Source organism: Cavia porcellus, unplaced genomic scaffold (genome assembly GCF_034190915.1).
Source record: "Cavia porcellus strain 051 isolate PalLab524CR breed Dunkin Hartley unplaced genomic scaffold, mCavPor4.1 scaffold_1, whole genome shotgun sequence".
Lineage (NCBI taxonomy): Eukaryota > Metazoa > Chordata > Mammalia > Rodentia > Caviidae > Cavia > Cavia porcellus.
The window spans coordinates 21,495,799-21,515,534 of NW_026947484.1; the positions used below are offsets into that span (position 1 = coordinate 21,495,799).

At 39.2% G+C, this 19,736-nt stretch overlaps 1 protein-coding gene across 1 annotated transcript; it reads right to left on the reverse strand.

Annotated features, from left to right (window-relative positions):
• Positions 1-10,719: 10,719 nt before the first annotated feature.
• LOC100720497 (granzyme H) lies at positions 10,720-13,858 on the reverse strand. Its single transcript, XM_023562868.1, is given in 5 exon segments — positions 10,720-10,863; positions 11,280-11,528; positions 11,694-11,829; positions 12,505-12,678; positions 13,824-13,858. Coding segments are annotated over 5 exon segments (738 nt in total).
• Between the last annotated feature and the right edge of the window lie 5,878 nt (positions 13,859-19,736).

Sequence of the window (19,736 nt, forward strand, 5' to 3'; positions counted from 1 at the left end):
ATATTTTCATTTAACTTGATCACCTTCAGTTTCATCCTTTTTTTGCAAAAACGTGATTTGACTCTCTTGATGGCCAAATAATATACCATTGTACGTATTCACCACAATTTATTATTATCATTATTATTATTATTATTATTTTCTTTTAAAATTGGAAAAAGAAAACTTAACAAAATAGAACAAAGCAGATCAGAAGAAAACAATGAAAATGACAGATTGCAATGCAAGACAATAGGAGCTGTACCAGGGCTAGCATGTCTCTTGTTTTCTTCTAAATTGTTGTCTAGAGCTTCAAACACAATGAATTTATACAAAACAATGTAGTATAAAACAGATAGAAACAGAGTAACCTAGGCATTACAGACCTTCAAAACCAGACAAAAGAAAATCAACAATAACTGCCATAATGTCTCTTGTTCTCTTCAAAATAGAGCCGTCCATCCCTTCACCTATGTTGAAATTCAATAACAGAAAACAGACTAAAAGCACTCTGAACAAAGAACAAAAGCATTACTGGATTTCACAGCATGATGATATGGTGTCAGCAGTGGATACCATAATGTCTATTTTTCTTCAAAGTATCTGTTCATCCAATCATGCATAATATAATTGACTCTCTTAAACTGTTTAGGAGAAATTCTAGACATCGATAAGCCTCTACATGTACACCTACCCTTTCTGTATTAGCAGGGAAAAAAAAAACAAAACAAAACAGATTACTAGAAAAACAAGAAAAAAATGCAAGTAAATGACGATAGCTAAGTGCTCAAAACAATGACAATATAGGCCTGCAAAACAAGGTGACAGGAGCATAATCTGGGTTGTTACTTTGTATCATGATCTTCACAAGAGTTTCTCAGATCACCAGACCCAAACATGGCAAATTGTTCCATTCCTATTAATGTTAACTGTTTTGTTCCTAGAACTATGAGAATTTTTATCACAATCATCTTAGCTATCCTGTGTGTTTACACAAATTTAGATATTTTTTACTTTCCCTTCCTATTTCTTTTTCCTCCTTTTCTCTGAGATACTCTTTTTTCTCGTTAGAGCAGTTACTTTCCCTATCACTGTATTTATTGAGGATTTTGTATCTTATATACTCTTATCATCTCTTACACTAGGGAGACAATATAGTATTTACACATATGAGTTTTATTTGTTTCATGTATGAGTATGGTGTCAAATTGCATCTGTTTACTATAAATATCTCAATGTGATCATTCTTTATAGCTGAGTAGTACTCCTTGTATAAAAGTACCACATCTTTTTTATCCATTCCTCAGTTGATGGGCATTTAGTTTGTTTCCAAGATCTGGCTAACACGGATTGTGCTGCTATAAACATGAGTGCACCCATATCAGGGCGACCTGATGTTTTCAATTTTTCTGGAAATGTGCCCAGAAGTGGAATAGCTGGGTAAAATGGGACTTCTAATCCCAGCTTTTAGGCGAACCTCTAGACTGAACCCCATAGTGGGTGTACCAGTCTCCTGCACCAACAGTGCAGGACGGTTCCTTTTTACCCACAGACTCTCCCGCATTTATTGTTTGTGGTTTTCTTGATCTTGGCCATTGTTTCTGGAGTGATATGCAACCTCAATGTGGTTTGAATGTGCATTTGTCTAACGAACAATGATAATGAACATTTTTTCATGTATTTATTTGCCATTTGTATTTCTTTATCAGACAACTGAGTATTCATCTCAGATGCCTATTTTTGGATTAAGTATTTGAATATCAGGGGACTGAAATTTTAAAATTCTTTATATGTCCTGGACTGAAGTTGTTTGAGAGACAGTTGAACAAGATTTTTTCAAAACTCATGGGTTTGCTCTTTACTCTGCTGAAGATTTCTTTCAACATGCAAAAACTTTTTGATAAGACAAGAACCCAGTTATTGATTCTGGGAAGCATCACGTGCAGTTTGATTTTTGTTCATGAATTCTCTACCTACCATACTACATACCACTTCAAGATTTCTACATACTTTGTCTTCCAGAAAATTTAGTATTACTTTTGTTTTAATATTTAGGTCATTTTTCCATTTTGACTTTAGTACAGGGTAATAGGCATTGGTCTACCTTTATTTTTCAGCATGTAGAGAGCCAGTTTTTCCAGGAGCACTTTTTAAAAAGACTATCTTCCAGTGAATGTGTTTGGATCCTTTATCAAAGATAAGGTGGCTGAGTGTGTTTGTAGTTGTAGTTGTATCTTCTAATCTACACTGTTGATGTTCAAGTCTATTGTTATTTCAGCACCATGCTGATTTTATTGCAGTGTCTTTGTTGTGTTACTTCAAGTCAAGAATTGTGATGCTTCCAGCCTTGCCTGTGTTGCTGAGAATTTTCTTTGCTATTCTAAGTCTATTCAGGTTTCAGATGAATTTCAGGAATGAATGTTCTAGATCTGTGAGGTACCTACAAGTATTTTGATTGGAATTACATTAAATCTGTATAACAATTTTGAGAGAGTGGCCATTTTCACAATGTTTATTCTTTCTATACATGAACAAGAAATTCTCTTTGCATTTTCTGAGATCTTCTTCAATTTCTTTTTTGGGGGGATATTTTCCTTAAATAGATGGTTCTTTTGCTTCTTTTGTTAGATTGATTCCTAAGTATTTCATTTTTGGATGCTATTGTGAAAGGTGTTGCTTCTTTTATTTCTGTCTCAATGAGTTTGTTGTTTGTGTATAGGAATGCTATTGATTTTTGTGTGTTGACTTTCTATCCAGCAACATGACTGAATTTAATTATTATAACCAGGAGTCTTTCAATGGAGTTTTGGAGCTCTTCTATGTAGAGTATCATGTCACGTGCAAATAATGATGATTGAATTTCTTTTCCCATCCTTACTTCTTTTATTTCTCTCTCTTGTCTACTTGCTCAGGCTAGTATATCTAACCCTATACTGAATAAGAGTGGTGAGCATGGATATCCTTGTGCGGTTCCTGATTTTACAGTAAAGGCTTTCAGTTTTTAGCCTTTCAATACGATCCTAACAGTTGGATTATCATAGATGGCTTTTATCAGATTGAAACAAAGCCCATCTATTCCAATTTTCTGCAAGGTTCGTATCATGAATGAGTGTAGGACTTTATCAAAAGCTTTTTCTGTATCTATAGAAATGATCATGTGATTCTTATTTTTGGGTCTATTGATATGGTGGATTACATTAATTGATTTGTGTTTGTTGAATCTTTGCTGCATTCCTGGGATGATTCCCACTTGGTCATGGTGGGAATTCGTGATGATTTGCTTAATTCTGTTTCTCAGTATTTTATTGAGAATTTTTTGCATGTATGTTCATTAGGGAGGTTGACCTGTAGTTCTCTTTTTTTGTTTGGGTCTTTCTGTGGTTTTGGTTTTTGAGTAATACTTGGTTCCACAAATGAATTAGGGAGAATGTCTTCCCTTCCAAGTTCATTGAAGAGTTTGAGGAATGTTGGCATTAAGTCTTCTTTCAATTTTTTGTAGAATTCTGCACTGGGATTTTCTGGGCTTTTCTTTGTTAGTAAAGATTTTATTTATTTATTTAAAATTTTATTTGAAGATAAAATAAAAGAACAGATAAAAGGGTAAAAATAATACAGAATTTAAGAAAAAAAAACCTAAACAGTAAACAATAGTTGATAAATTACAGTTTGTTCTCTTATAAATAGTTGTTTAACTGCAAACAGTTCTGCTCAATGATCCAAGAAAAACTTAGTAATATGGTTATCAATTCTACACACTTAACTATACTTGCAGTTATATCCTTTAGAGCATGTTCTTTTCCTGTCTGCTTTACAGTAGCAATTACACATTTGGGGTTTTATAACTCCTACATTTTTTAATACATTTCATTCTAGAGACACAATGTGATATTTATAAATATCATTTTTATTTATTTCACTTATAAGGATAGAGTCTAGTTGTCTGCATTTACCTATGAATGTCTCAAGATCATCTCTTTATAGCTCAATAGTAAGAATACCACATCTTTTTCATCCATGCTGTGTTTGATGGGCATTTTGGTTGTTTCCAAGATTTAGCTATTACAAATTGTGCTGCTATGAACATGGGTGCACATATATCACTGTAGTATGAATTTTTCATTTTTTCTGGGAAAATACCCAGGTGGGGAATAGCTGGATTGGATGGAACTTCCAATTCTAGTCTTCTGAGAAATCTCCATACTGATTTCCATAGTGACTGCACCAGTTTACAGGCCCACCAACAGTGGAGCAGTGTTCATTTTTTCCCACATTCTTGCCAACATTTGTTATCAGTTGATTTGTGGATGGCAGCTCTTCTTTCTGGAGTGAGATGAAATCTCAGTGCTGTTTTAATTTGCCATGTCTTGAATGACAAGTGATGGTGAACATTTCTGCATGTATTTATTTGCCATTTGTATACCTTCATTTGAGAACTGTGTGTTCATCTCAGAATGCCATTTTTAGAGGATCTTTGAATTTAGGACCTTAATATAATTCTTTATATGTTCTGGATATAAGTCCTTTGTCTGAGGAGTTGCTGGCTAAAATTCTTCCCCATTCTGTGGGCTTTCTTTTCACCCTATTGGTGATTTCTTTCGAAGTGCAGAAACTTTTCAATAATATGAGATCCCAGTTGTTGATTTTTTGAAGTGTTTCCTATGAAGTTTGTATTTTGTTCATGAATACTCTGCTTACCCCTATGTCTCCAAGACTTCTACCTACCTTGTCTTACTAGATTTATTATTTCTGTTTTAATATTTAGATAGTTTATCCATTTTGACTTTAGTTTTGTGCATAGTGATAGGCATGTGTCTAGCTTCAATCTTTGGCATGTGGAGAGCCAATTATTTCAACGCCATTCATTAAAGAGGCTGTCCTTTCAGTGAGCATGCTTAGCACCTTAGTCAACAATCAAATGGCTGAGTGTCTTGGTAGTTCTGTTTGCATCTTCTAATTTGTTCTATTGTTCCTCAGGTCTATTTCTTTGCCAGTATTATCATAATTTTTTCACTGTGGCATTGTAGTATAGTTTGAAGTCAGGAATTTAGATGTCTCTTGCCTTGCCTTTGTTGCCCAGAATTGCCATTGCTATTCTAGATTTCCTCTATTTCCAAATGAATTTTAGGAGTGTTTTCTCTAGATCTGTGAAGTATGTTAATGCTATTTTGATTGGGATTGCAGTAAATCTGTATCATAGTTTTGGGAATAAGGCCATTTTCACAATGTTCGTTCTTCCTAAGGGCAAGGAATTTCTTCCATTTTCTATCTTTTCCATCTCCTTTTTAAGAGTAGTAATAACTTTCAGCACGTAGGTGTTTTACATTCTCACTTATGATTCCTAAGTATTTCATTTTTTAGATGCTACTTGAAAGGTGATATTTTCATAATTTCTCTCTGAGTTTTTTTTTGTGTGCAGAAATGCTATTCATTTTTGAGTGTTGACTTTGTATCCAGCTATATTGCTGAAATTATTTATTACTTCTAGTAGTCTTTTAATGGAATTCTTTGGGTCTTCTATGTAGAGTATCATGTTTTCTACAAATAGTGATAATTTAACTTCTTCACTTCCTATCTTTATTCCTTTTAGATTCTCTCTCTTGTCTCATTGTCCTGGCTAGTATTTCCATTACTATTTTGAATAGGAGTGGTGACAATGGACATCCTTGTCTTGTTCCTGTTTTTAGAGTAAAAGCTTTCAGGTTTTGTCCATTTAGAATAATGTTGGATGCTGCTTTGTAATAGATGGCCATTTTCACATTGATGTAGACACCATCTCTTCTGAGTTTCTGGGTTTTTCTTATCATGAACAAGTGTTGGATTTTATTGAAAGCTTTTTCTGCATCTATTGAGATAATCATTTAATTTTTGTTTTTGGCTCTGTTGATGTGGTGTATTACATTTATTGACTTGCATATGTTAAACCATCCCCGTATTCCTGGGATAAACCCCACTTGGTCATGATGTATAATCTTCTTGATGATTTGCTGCATTCTATTTGCCCTGTATTTTATTAAGAATCTTTGCATCAATGTTCATTAGTGAGACTGGACTGTAGTTCTTTTTGGGTGAGTCTTTCTCTGGAGTTGGTATCAGAGTAATACTTGCCTCCCAGAATTAGGTAAGGAGGATTGCTTCCCTTTCAGTTTCATTAAAGCATTTGAGGATTTTTAGCCTTAAATCATCTCCAAATTTATTGTAGAATTCAGCCATGAATCAATCAGGACATAGACTTTTTTGTTGGTAAGTTTTTAATCACATTTTCAATTTCCAAAGCTGATATTGGGTTATTGAAGTCTTCTTGATTGAGCTTTTGTAGTTCACATGTTTCTTGTAGTTCACATGTTTCTTGAAATCATCCGTTTCCTCTGTATTTTGCATCCTATATGAGTAATGAGGATTTTCAATGTAGGTATTCATGATCTTTTGAATTGAAGACCTGAAGGCCTCTAGTTCAGAGGCAAATTTACCATACTAGTGCAAACCTGCTGAGGTCCTCTTTTTGGTTATTGAGTCTCTCATTAATCCAGCAAGGCTAATCCACTGAAGTCCAAGGTTCTGGGAGGAGGAAGTGCAGCTGAAGATCAACAGCCACACTAGCATCAGAAGGTGGGAGTGTTCTCGAATGTGGGAGGACAGGCACAGAGGTGGCCACTCTGAGGTGTAGGTCCAGGATATGAGGGTGGGAGGACAGGCACAGAAGTGGTCTGAGTCTGAAGTGGAGGTCTGAGGTCCCAGGGTATCAGGGCAGGTGCAGAAGTGACTGCCCTCTAAGGCGGAGGTCCAAGGTCTGAGGTGGAGGTCCGGGGTCCAAGGTGGAGGTCCAAGGTCTGAGGTGGAGATCTGGGATCCAAGGATGGGAGAGCAGGTACAAAAGCCTCTGCTTTCAGAGATTCAAGTCCACGGTACAATTGCTGGCTTTTATTCTCACTGGTGCTTTGGAATTTTCACACAACTGGTTCTGCCTGCCCATCATTTGCACCCCAGAGAGAGCCTTGCTGTATCGTGAAAAAGGAAGAGGAGGTGAACATATGCTCAGAGACCTTCTTGTCAAAATGCTTAGATAATCCAAAAACTCAACAATAGGAGAAGAGAAATATAGATCATGATACATTCATGCGATAATGCACTCTCAGGTCACTAAAAGTGGTGTTTTAGAAGACTATTTAAAGGCCTGGAGAAATCTGTAGCCTTTCATGTTAGGAGGAAAATGTACACTGCAATACTATGTGTATAATTTGATATTAAGTGTGTGTGTGTTTGTGTGTGTGTGTGTGTGTGTGTGTGTGTGTGTGTGTGTGTGTGTTAGGTGAAAGGGAAATATGTACAAGAATTTGTGTCTCATTTTCACCTTTTCATTATCTAAATTTTCTGTAATGAGAATGCATTCACTTCAGAAGAAAAAAAAGGAGGGCCCATCATCTTTATAAATGACAAATACTATGGACCATTGTGACAGAGAAAAGCTAGAAGCTTAGAAAAAATCATTTCCTTTTCTTCCAAGGGACACAGGTGAACTACATGTCTACACTGTCCAGCCTCTATCAGGCAGGTGCAGCCCTGTCTGGCCTCCTTTGAGATTAGGTGTGTTGTTAGACTCTTGTAGGAAATGGATGCAAGTAGAAAGGATGCAGGTACCTTCCAGACCTGAACCATTGCATTCTCTCATGCCTGATCTTACAGACTCACCTCAACCCAACAAGCCCTGTATCAGATAAATTGGGAAACTTGGAATCCATCTTTTGTGGAACTGAGCCTCCGTCCCTTAATCATGGGTTACTGTGTAATTTATTGTGTAAAGCAGGATAATTGAGAAAGGGGAAAATCTTCTCATCAGAAACACTCATTTTAGACTATGGGGGAACATTTTAAACTAGTGGGTTAAATTTTATCTGTAAACATTTATCTCTGACAGAACACAACGGTATATTAACATGCATCATCTTACTTAATGCATCTTTTTGACAAAGTATTTTTAATAACTTTAATAATTATAAAGTTAGGAATATAGGATAAATTCAAAGACAAAGAAGAAACATGTCAGCCTTAATCCCACCATGCAACTTACCACGGTGAACAGAGATACACCTATCTTTTTATTATTGCATGTATTATCTTGCATGGGTACATGCATGTAGCATACTTTGAATATTTCCCTCCTCCACTAATTCCCCTTCCCCTTGTTTATATTCTTCTTTAATCATCTCTCCTCTACTTGCATGTCATCTCATTTATTTTCCACATTTAAGAGAAGACATCTATGTTTGTCATTCTGACTCTGACTTATTTTCCTTAACATGATGATCTCCAGTTTCAGGAAATCATTTTTCATGGCATTATCCCTCAGTGATACTCCAGTGTATATATATGCCGCATTGTGTTTATCTATTAATCAGCATATGAGGGCCAAGGCTATTTCTGTGGCTTACCTCTTGTGAATTGCACTGAAATAAGCATAGGTGCACAAGTACCTCTAGAGTACGCTCGATCTATATTATTTCTACAGTATAGTATACTTTTCTTTTTTGATGAGTTACAATATATATTTCCATGGTGACAGTGCTAATTTATATTCTTACCCAGTGCTTACAAGCATTTATTGTTTCATAATCATTATGACTGGAGTAAAATGGACTCTTAATGTAGTTTTGTTTTAGTTCTCTCATGTCTAAAGATGTTGAACCCACTTTTATGTGCTTCTTCATCAGTTGTATGTACTTTTGGGGGAAGTATACATTCTGTACCCACTTACCAACTGGGTTTTTTGTTTTGTTTTGTTTTGTTTTGTTTTGTTTTGTTTTGCTTTGCTTTATTTTTTTGAGATGAGGTCTTGCTATGTAGTTCAGGCTAGATTTGAACTCACTATGTAGCCTACACTGGCCTCAGACTCACAGCAATTCTCTTGTCTCAGCTTTCTGAGTGCTTGGATTACAGGCATGCACCACCACAACCCGTTTGATTCTTTGTTGGTATTAACTTTTATGAATTTTTATACCTTTGAATATTAACCCTCTGCTACAAAAGTAGCTCACCAAAATTTTCTCCCAAGTTTAGATGAATGTTACCATTCACTCTGTAGATTCCTTTGTGTACAAAGGTTTTGAAATCAGTGCAATCTTCCTTGGCAATTTTTGCTATTATTGCCTAAGATATTCAACTCTTGGAAGAGAAGGTCTTTTTGATATTGGAATCACTTGATGAAGCATAACTATTATGAGTTTTTTCACTTACATACACTCAGGAGTAGTGCTATTTGAGTGATAGGGGATCCTAAATGAGATCATGCAGGTCACAAGTGTCTCACATCTGAAGTGCAGCAGCTTGGAGGTTTGTGGGTTGAAATTTAGCCTGGTTGGGCTGCCTCTCGTCCTCCTCCCCAACACACCTCTGAACCCAGTCTCTGGTGGCCACACCTGGGCTATTTCTGGCTATGAGAACCTGCATGGCTTTCCAGTATCACACACTTCTGAAAACAAAAATATCACACATGTGACACTGTATGCACAACCAAGACAGAATACAGAGAATTTAATGTTTTTCAAAGTAAGATTTTTAGTGGATTCCCTGTATAAGTCTATTTGGGTAAATTGACTTGCGATGGTGGAAGGAGAGAAGTTAGAGATATTTAGAGGAAATTTCTCACTCTTGAGAGTTTTCCAAAGGTGAGACCAGAGCCTATTATATATCTGCTACAAAAAGACAAATCAGAAGAGTGTTTGCTGATAGACGGATAAGTGATCCTTCCTGTCCACCTTCTCTGGACTGACTCTCAGGATGCAATAATCCATAAGCCAGCCAGGAGGGGACACTGGACTCCAAAGCCAGGCCAGACAGAAAGACATGAGACTGCCTTGACTTCACAAGAGGTGATGCCTGAGCCTTGGAGAATGCTGGATTGGAGCAGGGTGCAACCAGCCTTGTCCAGGTGAAGTGGAGAGTTGCATGTTTTCTGGAACAGGCTGATAGCAGTGAATCTCCATAGAGTTGGGAACTCTGCAGGGAGCTGGAAAGGAAAGGAGCTGGTGGCCAGAGGCACTCAGATAGAGATAGGGGCTGGTGTGGAAAAGCCAGGCAGTGAGGTAGGAGGTGGACTGAACTTTCTGCTGGCTCAGGGCAGGGCACTAAGTGGGACCTGGTCTTCGTGAGAGCCATCTCAGCCTCCTACACAGCACACAGCAATGAAAGGGGAGAATCCTGTCCCTCTGGGGAGAAGGGCTGAAACAGGAAAGTGAGTGCCCTGACTCCTGCATCTCTAGGATTATCCCTCTCCACTGCCCTGCTCTATTCTCTGCCAAATTGTTGGGCATCTCATGAAAGTTCTTGCCTTAGAGATGGCTAGACATTTGTAAAGCACAGAGATTTACATTTGAAAGGTGAAATACAAGTTGGTGGGATCCTGTGAAAGATGACACCTCCTAATGCTGAGATTCACTACTGTGTGTCCAGCAAGCAACATTGGAGAGCTGAGCATTAAACATTATGGGTTGGAGCAATCCATGAGGTATAGAAGGGAATGAAGATAAGGAAAGAGGGAGGGCTGGGGAGAAAAGAGGAAGCCACAGCAGGAATGGCCAGCAGTGCAGCTTCACGCTAATTGGGGTTCAGGGAATAAATAGGACTTCAGGGACAGTCATTCTTCAGATCCATTTATTGTCACTGTGCAGTGGCCTGGGCTCATGGGAGTCTTTCTAATGGCTCAGTAATGATGATGAGGCACAGAGGAGGCCCATCTTGTGCCTGCTCTTAGAACTGCTCCATGGTCTTGTTTATCCAAGGCAGGAAGTGGGAGACCTTCATGAAGACTCCTGGGGGATTCCCAGCCTTTTTTCCATAGGAGAAAATGCCTTGGATCATGTGCTTACAGACAAGGGGATCCCCAGAGTCCTCCTGTGGACAGAGAAGGAAAGCATGGAGTACACCTCCTCCTGTTGCTGCTCTTTGAACATCACCACAGTGGATGACCTCTGTCAGGGGGCTGTGAGCATGCAATCAGGGCAGGGTACATCTGGCTGCCTCCTTCAGACGAGAGGCTCTACCCTCACCCTGACTTTACTTTCCAGTATTAACCTACCTGAACCTTTCTGTGCAATCCTTGAGATACTCAAGTGATTACACTGAATTTGGATTACTGCTATTTCCCCACCCTCTACTCCTATCTATCCAGGGAATGGATTAAACACTGCATTGCTGTAGAGGACAGGCCTTCAAACTCTGGACTCAGAGCATGAGATATGGACACTGTCATCTCCCCACCAAGTTTCAGTTTCCCTGGGTTCTGTATCTATAGGCAGTGGAAACCTTACCTTGAAACCAGTCTTTGTTTTCCTTGGGTCTCCCACACAAATCTCAGTGAGAGTAGAGTAGGCATGGATGGAAGATTGGCATTTTCATTTGTCTTGTACTGTTAGCTCCAGTGTGCTTGCTAAGGGACCCAATGGGGTGATTTTTCTCCAGCTTGCCACCAGGCATGAGTCTCTTGAATTCTCCTGGCTCATGTCCTCATGCAGTCTGAGGGGCTGCACAGTTTTATTCTGCTTGGCCTTTCTCTCCAGCTGATGATGAATAAGCAAGATAGTCTTGATTAGCCTCTGGCATAGAGCCTATGCCTTCTGGACCTACATACAGTGATTTCCATGAGGGCAAGGAGGAAAAGAGCAGGGACCCACTGGGAGCAACAACCCTGTAGGAGAAGAGAAACAGCAGCGGATTTGCCTCACTTGCAGCAGCACGATGTCATTGGAGAAGGTTTCAGGAGTATATTCTGGGTGTGGAATGGCTCTCTTCACACAGATTACCTGCTGGGTCTTCTCTTGCTTCTGGATATTGTGGGCCACCAGGATGACACTTATTGAGCTGCACAGAGAGGAGCATGGATTTAGGTTGTGAGACCACAGAGGAGCTATTCAGAGCAGGCTTACACCTGCTTTGCTTGGCAGTGTGATTGCTGTCTTGTCACCTGTGTCAGTTGTTCTGTACTCTTGCTGTCTGATTCCAAAACTTACCTCTTTTATTTCTTAGCCTTTCATTTTCCAAGTCTTCTTTCCTTCTTTAAGGCAATTAATTGGGATGGAAACTTTTTCTATCACTGAGCTAAAGCTTTCAGTCCTTTTAAATTTATTTTTTTTTTTATTTTTGAAACAGGATCTCACTAAGTAGTTAACTCACCAAGACTGGACAGAAACATTTTTTGGACTTTTATTTCTACATGTTTGCAGTACACAAGGACTACATCCACTGTAAGAGATTAGTACATGTGTATAACACATTCTGTTTCTATCTTTTCTCCTCTTCCTTCATCTCCCTTTTATTTTTCCAGCCTCGGAATCATTTATTTATCTTGGAATGCTTGATATAGTTAATTATCATACATTCAGATACTGTGTTGAAACTTTTCATTTTCCTCACTTTCCTGCTTTCTGATGAGCTATTATGGGTTTGTGAACCCCAGGAGCTCCTAAGACTGCATTTCCTGTAGAAGACAGAAGTCCCTGTTGGTTCTTGCAAATGTGTCTTGTTGTCCCTCCTCACCTTCCCTTGAAGTGTGCAGCTGTCAGTACAAATTTCTTTCGCACCAGGATACCACCACATCTCTTCATCTCCTCTCCATCCAGGAACTGGACAAAGGCCATATAGGGATGAGAATGGGGCTTGGCCTCATGACCCCCGATGATCTCCTCTGAAAGAAAAGCTGAAGATGGGGTGGTTGGGAGTATTGTGGTCAAGAGAGAAAACTCAGGAATGTGAGGGATGAGAATGGGATCTGGAGTGCTCTGTACCCTGCAGCGGGTATTCATCTTATGTCTGCAGGCTGCGGGCCTTGGAGCCAGACTTTTTCTAAACCTCAGGTGTTCTGAGGAAGTCAGGATAGTGCTGATCTTCTACTTCCTACCTTGGACACATGCGTGGAAGAGGGATGACTGATGGTAGAGTTTCAGAAGACACTGGGCAGCTGCCTTCATTCCTGTTTTCTCGCTCAAACTTACAAGTCTGTTTGAACTTCTGTTAATTTCTGAAATTGTGGCACATTCTAACAATCTACCTATGCAGTTATGAACTTGGATTCTCCAAAATCCTGATGATCTAGACCTAATATATTCTGTCTTCTAAGGTGTTGTTTTAGGGTATATATCCGATGTCTAATCAATGTTTCATCAGTGCTTGATGGGCCAGTATAGTGTGGTGGGAGAGAGGGCCATAAAATTTTAGGAGGAATGAGTAGTACCCAAGGCAGGGGCCACAAGGGAAGCCAGCAAGGCAGAGGTAGGAAAGATCATTAGAGTGAAGCTGCAAAGACCTAAGGTGGAGCCAGGGTAATGGAAAAGTGGATGCAGTCATCATGCCACCTCTGAGTCTAGCTGCACCCTGAGATTCTCTTCAGGGCTGGGACTGGGGTGGTGGGCACTGGATAGTGCAACTGGGTCCTGAGACACCCGTCCCCCACAGGATGATGGTCTAAGCTGCCCTCTTCTGGTTTTGAGTAACGTGTTTTAATTACTTACTTTTGTTGCTTCACATTCTCTGCTTTATGTTTTCTTGATTTTTGTTTTTTAAATGTTTTTCTGAGGATAACTCACTTTCCAGATAATGTAGAAAATTCTGTGGAGAGGCTAACACCTACTAAATCATCTGAGAACACCCTCCTTTTGAAACCCTCGGAAGTGTTCAGCCAGCTTTGGATTTGTGAGTCTGGGTTTGGAAATGAATCTGTGGTTAGAAAATTCCTGGGTGAGACCAAGGAAAGTTCTAGACTGAAGCTGACAAAAAAGTCAGTAATGGAGAGGATTTTGTGGGATGAGCTCAGACCTCTGGAATAGGGATGTCCAACTCAGTGTTCCAGCCTCAAGGGCAGCAGAAAGATCAGCAGGAGTAGAAGAGGTGTCATTTTCCCAGGAAGGCTGCCCAGGTCAGAGTAGATAGAGCCCCTGCAGCCCGACAAATGGGGCACAAGCCCTGTGACCTTGCTGATATATTAGATATATGCTCCTCTGGTTTTGATGGGTGTCATCCTTCTAGGGAGGGTTACGAACATTTTCTGGATCGGTTTAGGTGAATATGACACTGTCACCTCTAACCGCTCTGTGGCTGAGTCACAAGGCACAGCAAGAAGAAAGCTCAAGAGGTAGGGGTAGTTGAGCATGTGGTACATGCAGCTAGTAGAAGGCCAGAGAATTCAGAACATGCCTAGAGCCTGAACTCTACCAAGCATGGCTCCTTTTCACAGCTCTTGTGTCTTTTCTCATTCTGTGAAGATTGTGAACAATTACTTAGCAGGCTAGAGCCAAGGAGAAAAGTCAGATGGGTTCTTCCCTCAAAAGCTGATAATTGGTTGAAGTGAACTTAAAATCTGTGCTTAGAGAACAATGTGGTAAACTTGATGGTGAAGCTGGCTTGGTAATATGAGATAAAGACCAGACCTCTTCTAAACACATGTGAAAATGGACAGTTTGTTATTGGGTTGAATAGTAACAGTTTCCTATTTTGCCACAATCATGGCCTCAGATTTTTAAATGATTAGAATATATTCTTTAAATATGGATAATGTCTTAGTTACTTTTTACTTGTTGCTGAGACAAAATACCTGAAGCCCACTTTGGGAAAGGAAAGGTTTATTTTTTACAGTTTTTGCAGGTTTCAGTCCACACTCAGTTGGTTCCAAGGCAGGCAGACATGGTTGGGCTGCAGTTCATGGCAGCTGGAAACAGCAAGCAGGAACCTGCAAAGAGAGCAAGAGACACCTTCTTCCAGCCATTACATCACATCCTGGCTCCACGCCTATATGGGTGGAGCACTGACACCATCAATCAAAGCACTAGACAATGAACCATCAGAAATGCACAATGCAAACTCATGAGGCCTGGGGGCCACAGACATAAACCATGACAAATAGTCTGGAATATTTCTTAAGAAGAAAAGTTTGGGAATCAAAATTCACTGGATCATAATAAATCATTATTTGCTCTGTGGCAATGAGTAACCTCTTTGCTTAGATGTTCATTATTTAGCATTTCTTGATCCCAGAAAATAGTCTTCCAAATGCCCACCTCTGAATGCAAAAGCTTTTGGGTAAACATTCTTGATCTAAGGCCATTCCATCAACAGTAGTTCTCACTTATTGGCTTGTGAATATATAGCTCCGATCTGTACCTATCATCACATGGTAAGGCTCTGTGTGTCTTTATGTCCCAATTTCCCTTTTCTTCAAGGGATGCCAGTCAACAGGAACTTGGGTTCTGCTTGAGGCTCTCTGAGGATCTGTGTGGTATGAATGTTGACACTCAGGTTTTGCGTTTCAGGAGCCTAGATCATTACACTGCTGATTCTCATTGGGAATTGTTCAGTGTTGTCTGTGAATCTATTAACTGTTCCTCTTTTTAGAGTTGAGGCTGCTCTCTTGCTGGTCTCTGCTGGAGAAAATTCCTATGGCTTCAGGTAATTTGTTGAGTCACAAAGTGAAGAGAGGCTTGGGTGTCTGGAAATCTAAGGTGCATGTTAAGTCATAGGTGTCTGCAGGGATGAATTCTAAGGAAAATAGCCTCTACTCAAAGTAATGTCTTTGATGACCCTTTTAATCCAAGTCAGTTTTGTTTGAATCAGGTAAATTTTCTTTAATCAACTCAGTCAAGACTCTTCTTTTGTTTGTGTGGTCACTTCCCTGACCCATCACTCCTTCCTGAGTGCTTGCCTTTTTCCATACTTCAACCTCCTTAAAGATTGAACCCTTTGCTCACTGACACTGAAGAAAGTTAAAGGCAAATTTGTTTTAAAGCTTTCTTTCTTTTTGTTTCTTTATTTCATAAATTATATTCCACAAGTACTTATGGCTTATTTGTTGTTCTATTGGTGGTTATGATCCTCATTCATCTAATTTAGGGATTGTGCATCCATCTAAGCTGTTTACTTGAGTTTCTAGTCCGAATTACCTACTGTGCTGGAAATAGCACCCTGAGGTCACCTTTTTGGGTTGCAAGCAAGTATGTGTTGTAGTTAGAGCATAGCACCTAGGCAAGCTCACTCTGCATCTCTGAAGATACCAAGCAGGCACAGGTAGCACCATACAGTGCTTCATACTGAGTTGAATCAGGGGATCTGACTAAGGCCAGAGTTGAGATCATAGGGTGAGTGGTGCACAGTTTTCCATATCATAGGGTTTGGAATAATTATCTCTAGGAGTTAAAGAAGGGTCCTGGGCTGTAGGCTAGAGAACACATTAAGTAATTTACCAAAATTACCTAGAGCTGTGGCAAGTGCGAGTTGAGAACTTTCCAACACTCACCCTGAAGGCAGATGCTTTGGAGACAGCTGGCTGCCTGAAAGCTCTCTTTCCAGGGAGTTTACTGGGCAGAGTTAGAAAAACACCTTGGTTGGGAGATTCAAAACTTTTCCTTGGATGGTTGTCAGATGGTTCTGATGGCTTCTGGTCCTGAGTATCTGATGGAGACCTTGTCTCCTGGCTGAAAGACTGCAGAATCAAATAGTAGGAGGTCAGTGCCCATCTCTGATTTGTGGGGCTAACTGGGTGTGTGAAAGTAGGTTAAATTAGCTTTTTATATTTTGATTAATCACAACAGACCTATGACACTTACTATGCTCATCCATGCTAGCCATAAAAGGTATTCCTATAAATAAATACAATGAAAAATATGCATATTAGTTTTATATTTTTTGGAATGCATATTTTTTCTCTTGCCATTCTGTTCATAGGTTCTATACAAAAAGCAGAGTTTTTCTTATGCTTGTGCCTCATCAGTTTGTTTTTGGTTCCAGAAGCAGAGCTTTATGCCTACTGACAATCTCTTTTCCTTGTTTACGTACTCACCACAGAGTTTGTTCAGAGCCTAGGTATAAAGGGACATTTCTTTGAGGACCATGATTACAGAGATAGATAATTTGCCCAACCTTAAAGAGTGCAATGACAAGGAAGAGAAACATGTTGACTCATGACTGAAACACACACTTTTTTTGCAGCAAAGCCCAGAATTGGCTAAGATCTCTGAGGAGCTGTGATTCTTCGGCTATCCGAAGAGTCCAGTGCAGCACATTGTGATATAATTAGGCTGAGCACTATACCTTGAGATTAGAGGATGTTTTTGTCCTGTGTAAACTTTCCTAATTTTGCTCACTATTGGATGTGGCTAGGCTTCACTAGCAATGGGGATTAAATTTGACATCAGCCCAGGACTAGTAATGGATCCAAGAGATTGCTCCACCTTTTCATATTCAAGTTTGTGCACCAAGGCATATGTGTCAGATCAAAACTTCCTTGCTTATGCCGTCTGTCCTCCTCCTCATCTTCCACCTGTCCCTGCTGAACTCTGACTTGTTCATTTTAGATCCCTAACCTGCTGCTGTTATGTCTGCTCTGATGATGCACTTGAAACCTGTGGCACATGGCAGTATTTGTGGCACGTACACTTCAAATAAATATTATCTTCAGAGCAGGACTACTTTCAAACCCAGATATGAACCAACAATCTCACACAAGAAAAGTGGCATATAAAATGAGAGAACCCACAGAAATTATGTAACAGGCTGTTTTTCTGTGTATCTACTGCCTAACACACAGTATTTACCTGAAAATAATTCATGTATTAGTGGATGAGAGAATGATCTTTTCTAGTCCTGTTGTAGATGTGCTCACTCTCACTTAAGTGGTCATTACAGACTAGATAATCAATCATGGAGTTCCAACTCAGAGATCGTGCTGTTAGCAATGACCAGAAAGGACAGGCTGAAAGGAATCAAGATGCTGAGTGTCCTCTCAGAGGGTGGGCTCTGAGCTTAGGAGCAAGACCTATCTTTTTGAGAACTGACAGTGCCCTGCCTAGTGGAATGCTCGGCCTAGCTTTCTTTGGATATGTCCTGCCTTCTTTGTCCTCTATGGATAGGGTAGAAAATAAGCCAGTATCTAATAGTGACCTAGGAAGAATAATATAGAAATAAGTCTGCTAGGAATCTTATAGAACCATTGAGATTGTGGACAGTGAAAGGTGGAAGAACAGTATCCCAGGCAAGACCAAGACTGAAGCTTCTGGCTGAGCCCAAGAGTCCCTGGCTGCAAGAGGATGTACTGCTAGGAGAGGAGAGCATGCTTTATGCTTTGGACCTAAATAGAACAGGCTGTCATGGGCACTTAAACTCTGTCCAGAAATCCTATGCTAGTGTTTCTCCAGAGGACTAGAGATCAGTGCTAAGGAGTTGCCTGAATTTCCCTTTTTTATTACTGCATTATTCATAATAGTCTAGTGTCAACTTGTGTCTATCAATGATTGAATAAAGAAAATGTGATATGTACGTTTTAATAGGATATATATATATATATATATATATATATATATATATACACATATATCCAAATAAATAAACCAAACCAAATAAAAAAGGAGATCTTGCCATTTGCAATAGCCTGGATATACCAGGGGGCTATTATGTCAAGCGAAATTAGCCAGGCACAGAAGAACAAATATAAGTTGTTACCTAACGTGGGGAATTGAAAACCATTGTAGTTGTAGATATAGAGTATAACAGTGGTTATCACAGGCTAGGGATTTAGGAGCATTTGGAAATGTTGGTCAGAGGGTACAAAGTTTTAGCTAGGCAAGAGAAATAAGATTTTTGATATCTATTGTACATCACACTAACTACATCATATTTAGTAGTGTGTATACATCACACTGATCATATTTAGTAGTGTATATTTCAGAATTGCTAAGAGCAAATTTCAGATGCTCTGAGTATAAAAAATCATAATTATTAAACTATTGGTTATGTTGATCAGCCTTAGTTAATTATTCCAAATTGTATGTATATACCATAACATCTCTTAGAACACCATAAACAGCTTCAAGAAAAGAATTTTTGAAATAATTTTAAGTATCATTTGATTGAGTAAATCCTGGGATGGGAAAAATAGTACTTGGTGAAAGCAATGGGAATTTATATATATTCGTTTCTTACTGTGCGTTAGAGTATATACCAGCTACTATAGATAGGTTATATAAAATTCCAGTGTGGGAGATACCTATTACTAACTAAAAGTGTAGATAAAAAAGGATGAGAAACCTTGGATAGTATGTCAAGGGGAATAGAGGTAACAGTCCACATCTATGTCAAAATGCAAACTTCCATTACCTTTCCTTGTAGATAATAAAAGTCACAAATTGGTAGATCTCAACTCAGCTGTCCTAGCAAGGTAACCTGGTGCAGTCAGGATACCCCTGTGATGGCCTTCCATTGACTTTTATTCACTGTCACTAAGGGTCAATTCAGCAAATCCTATCTTCCCTTAGAAATCAGATCAATCATCTACCTATCATTGTGGCCCACTTAAGCAGATAACAGCTGCCTAGTTATTCAGAAGTAAGACCAATAGACCAAGAAAGTTCAACATTGCGGAGATGGAGCCAAAATATGGACAGAGAGTTAGAATACCAGGGCTGCTGGTAGGCTGACGGTTAGGGAATCTGGCTCAGGCCAAGCTCTCTCCTAACTTCTGCATTACTTTTGGTCATCTCTATCTTTTCCTGGGAATCTGTTTGTTTCTATTCTTTTAGAGTAGGATTGGGACCAATCTACAGGAATGCTTTTCAAAGGAGTTTTAAACTACAAACCCATTTTCCCAAAGTAATTAGAACCCGGGAGTATTCATGTATATGACTGGGAAACTTTTTTAAATATTATTTTTTTGTTTTTTGCTTTGTGGATTTTCATTTTTTTTTCCTGAGGAAGGAGACAGATCTTCAGTAGGTGTTAGGTGCAGGAAT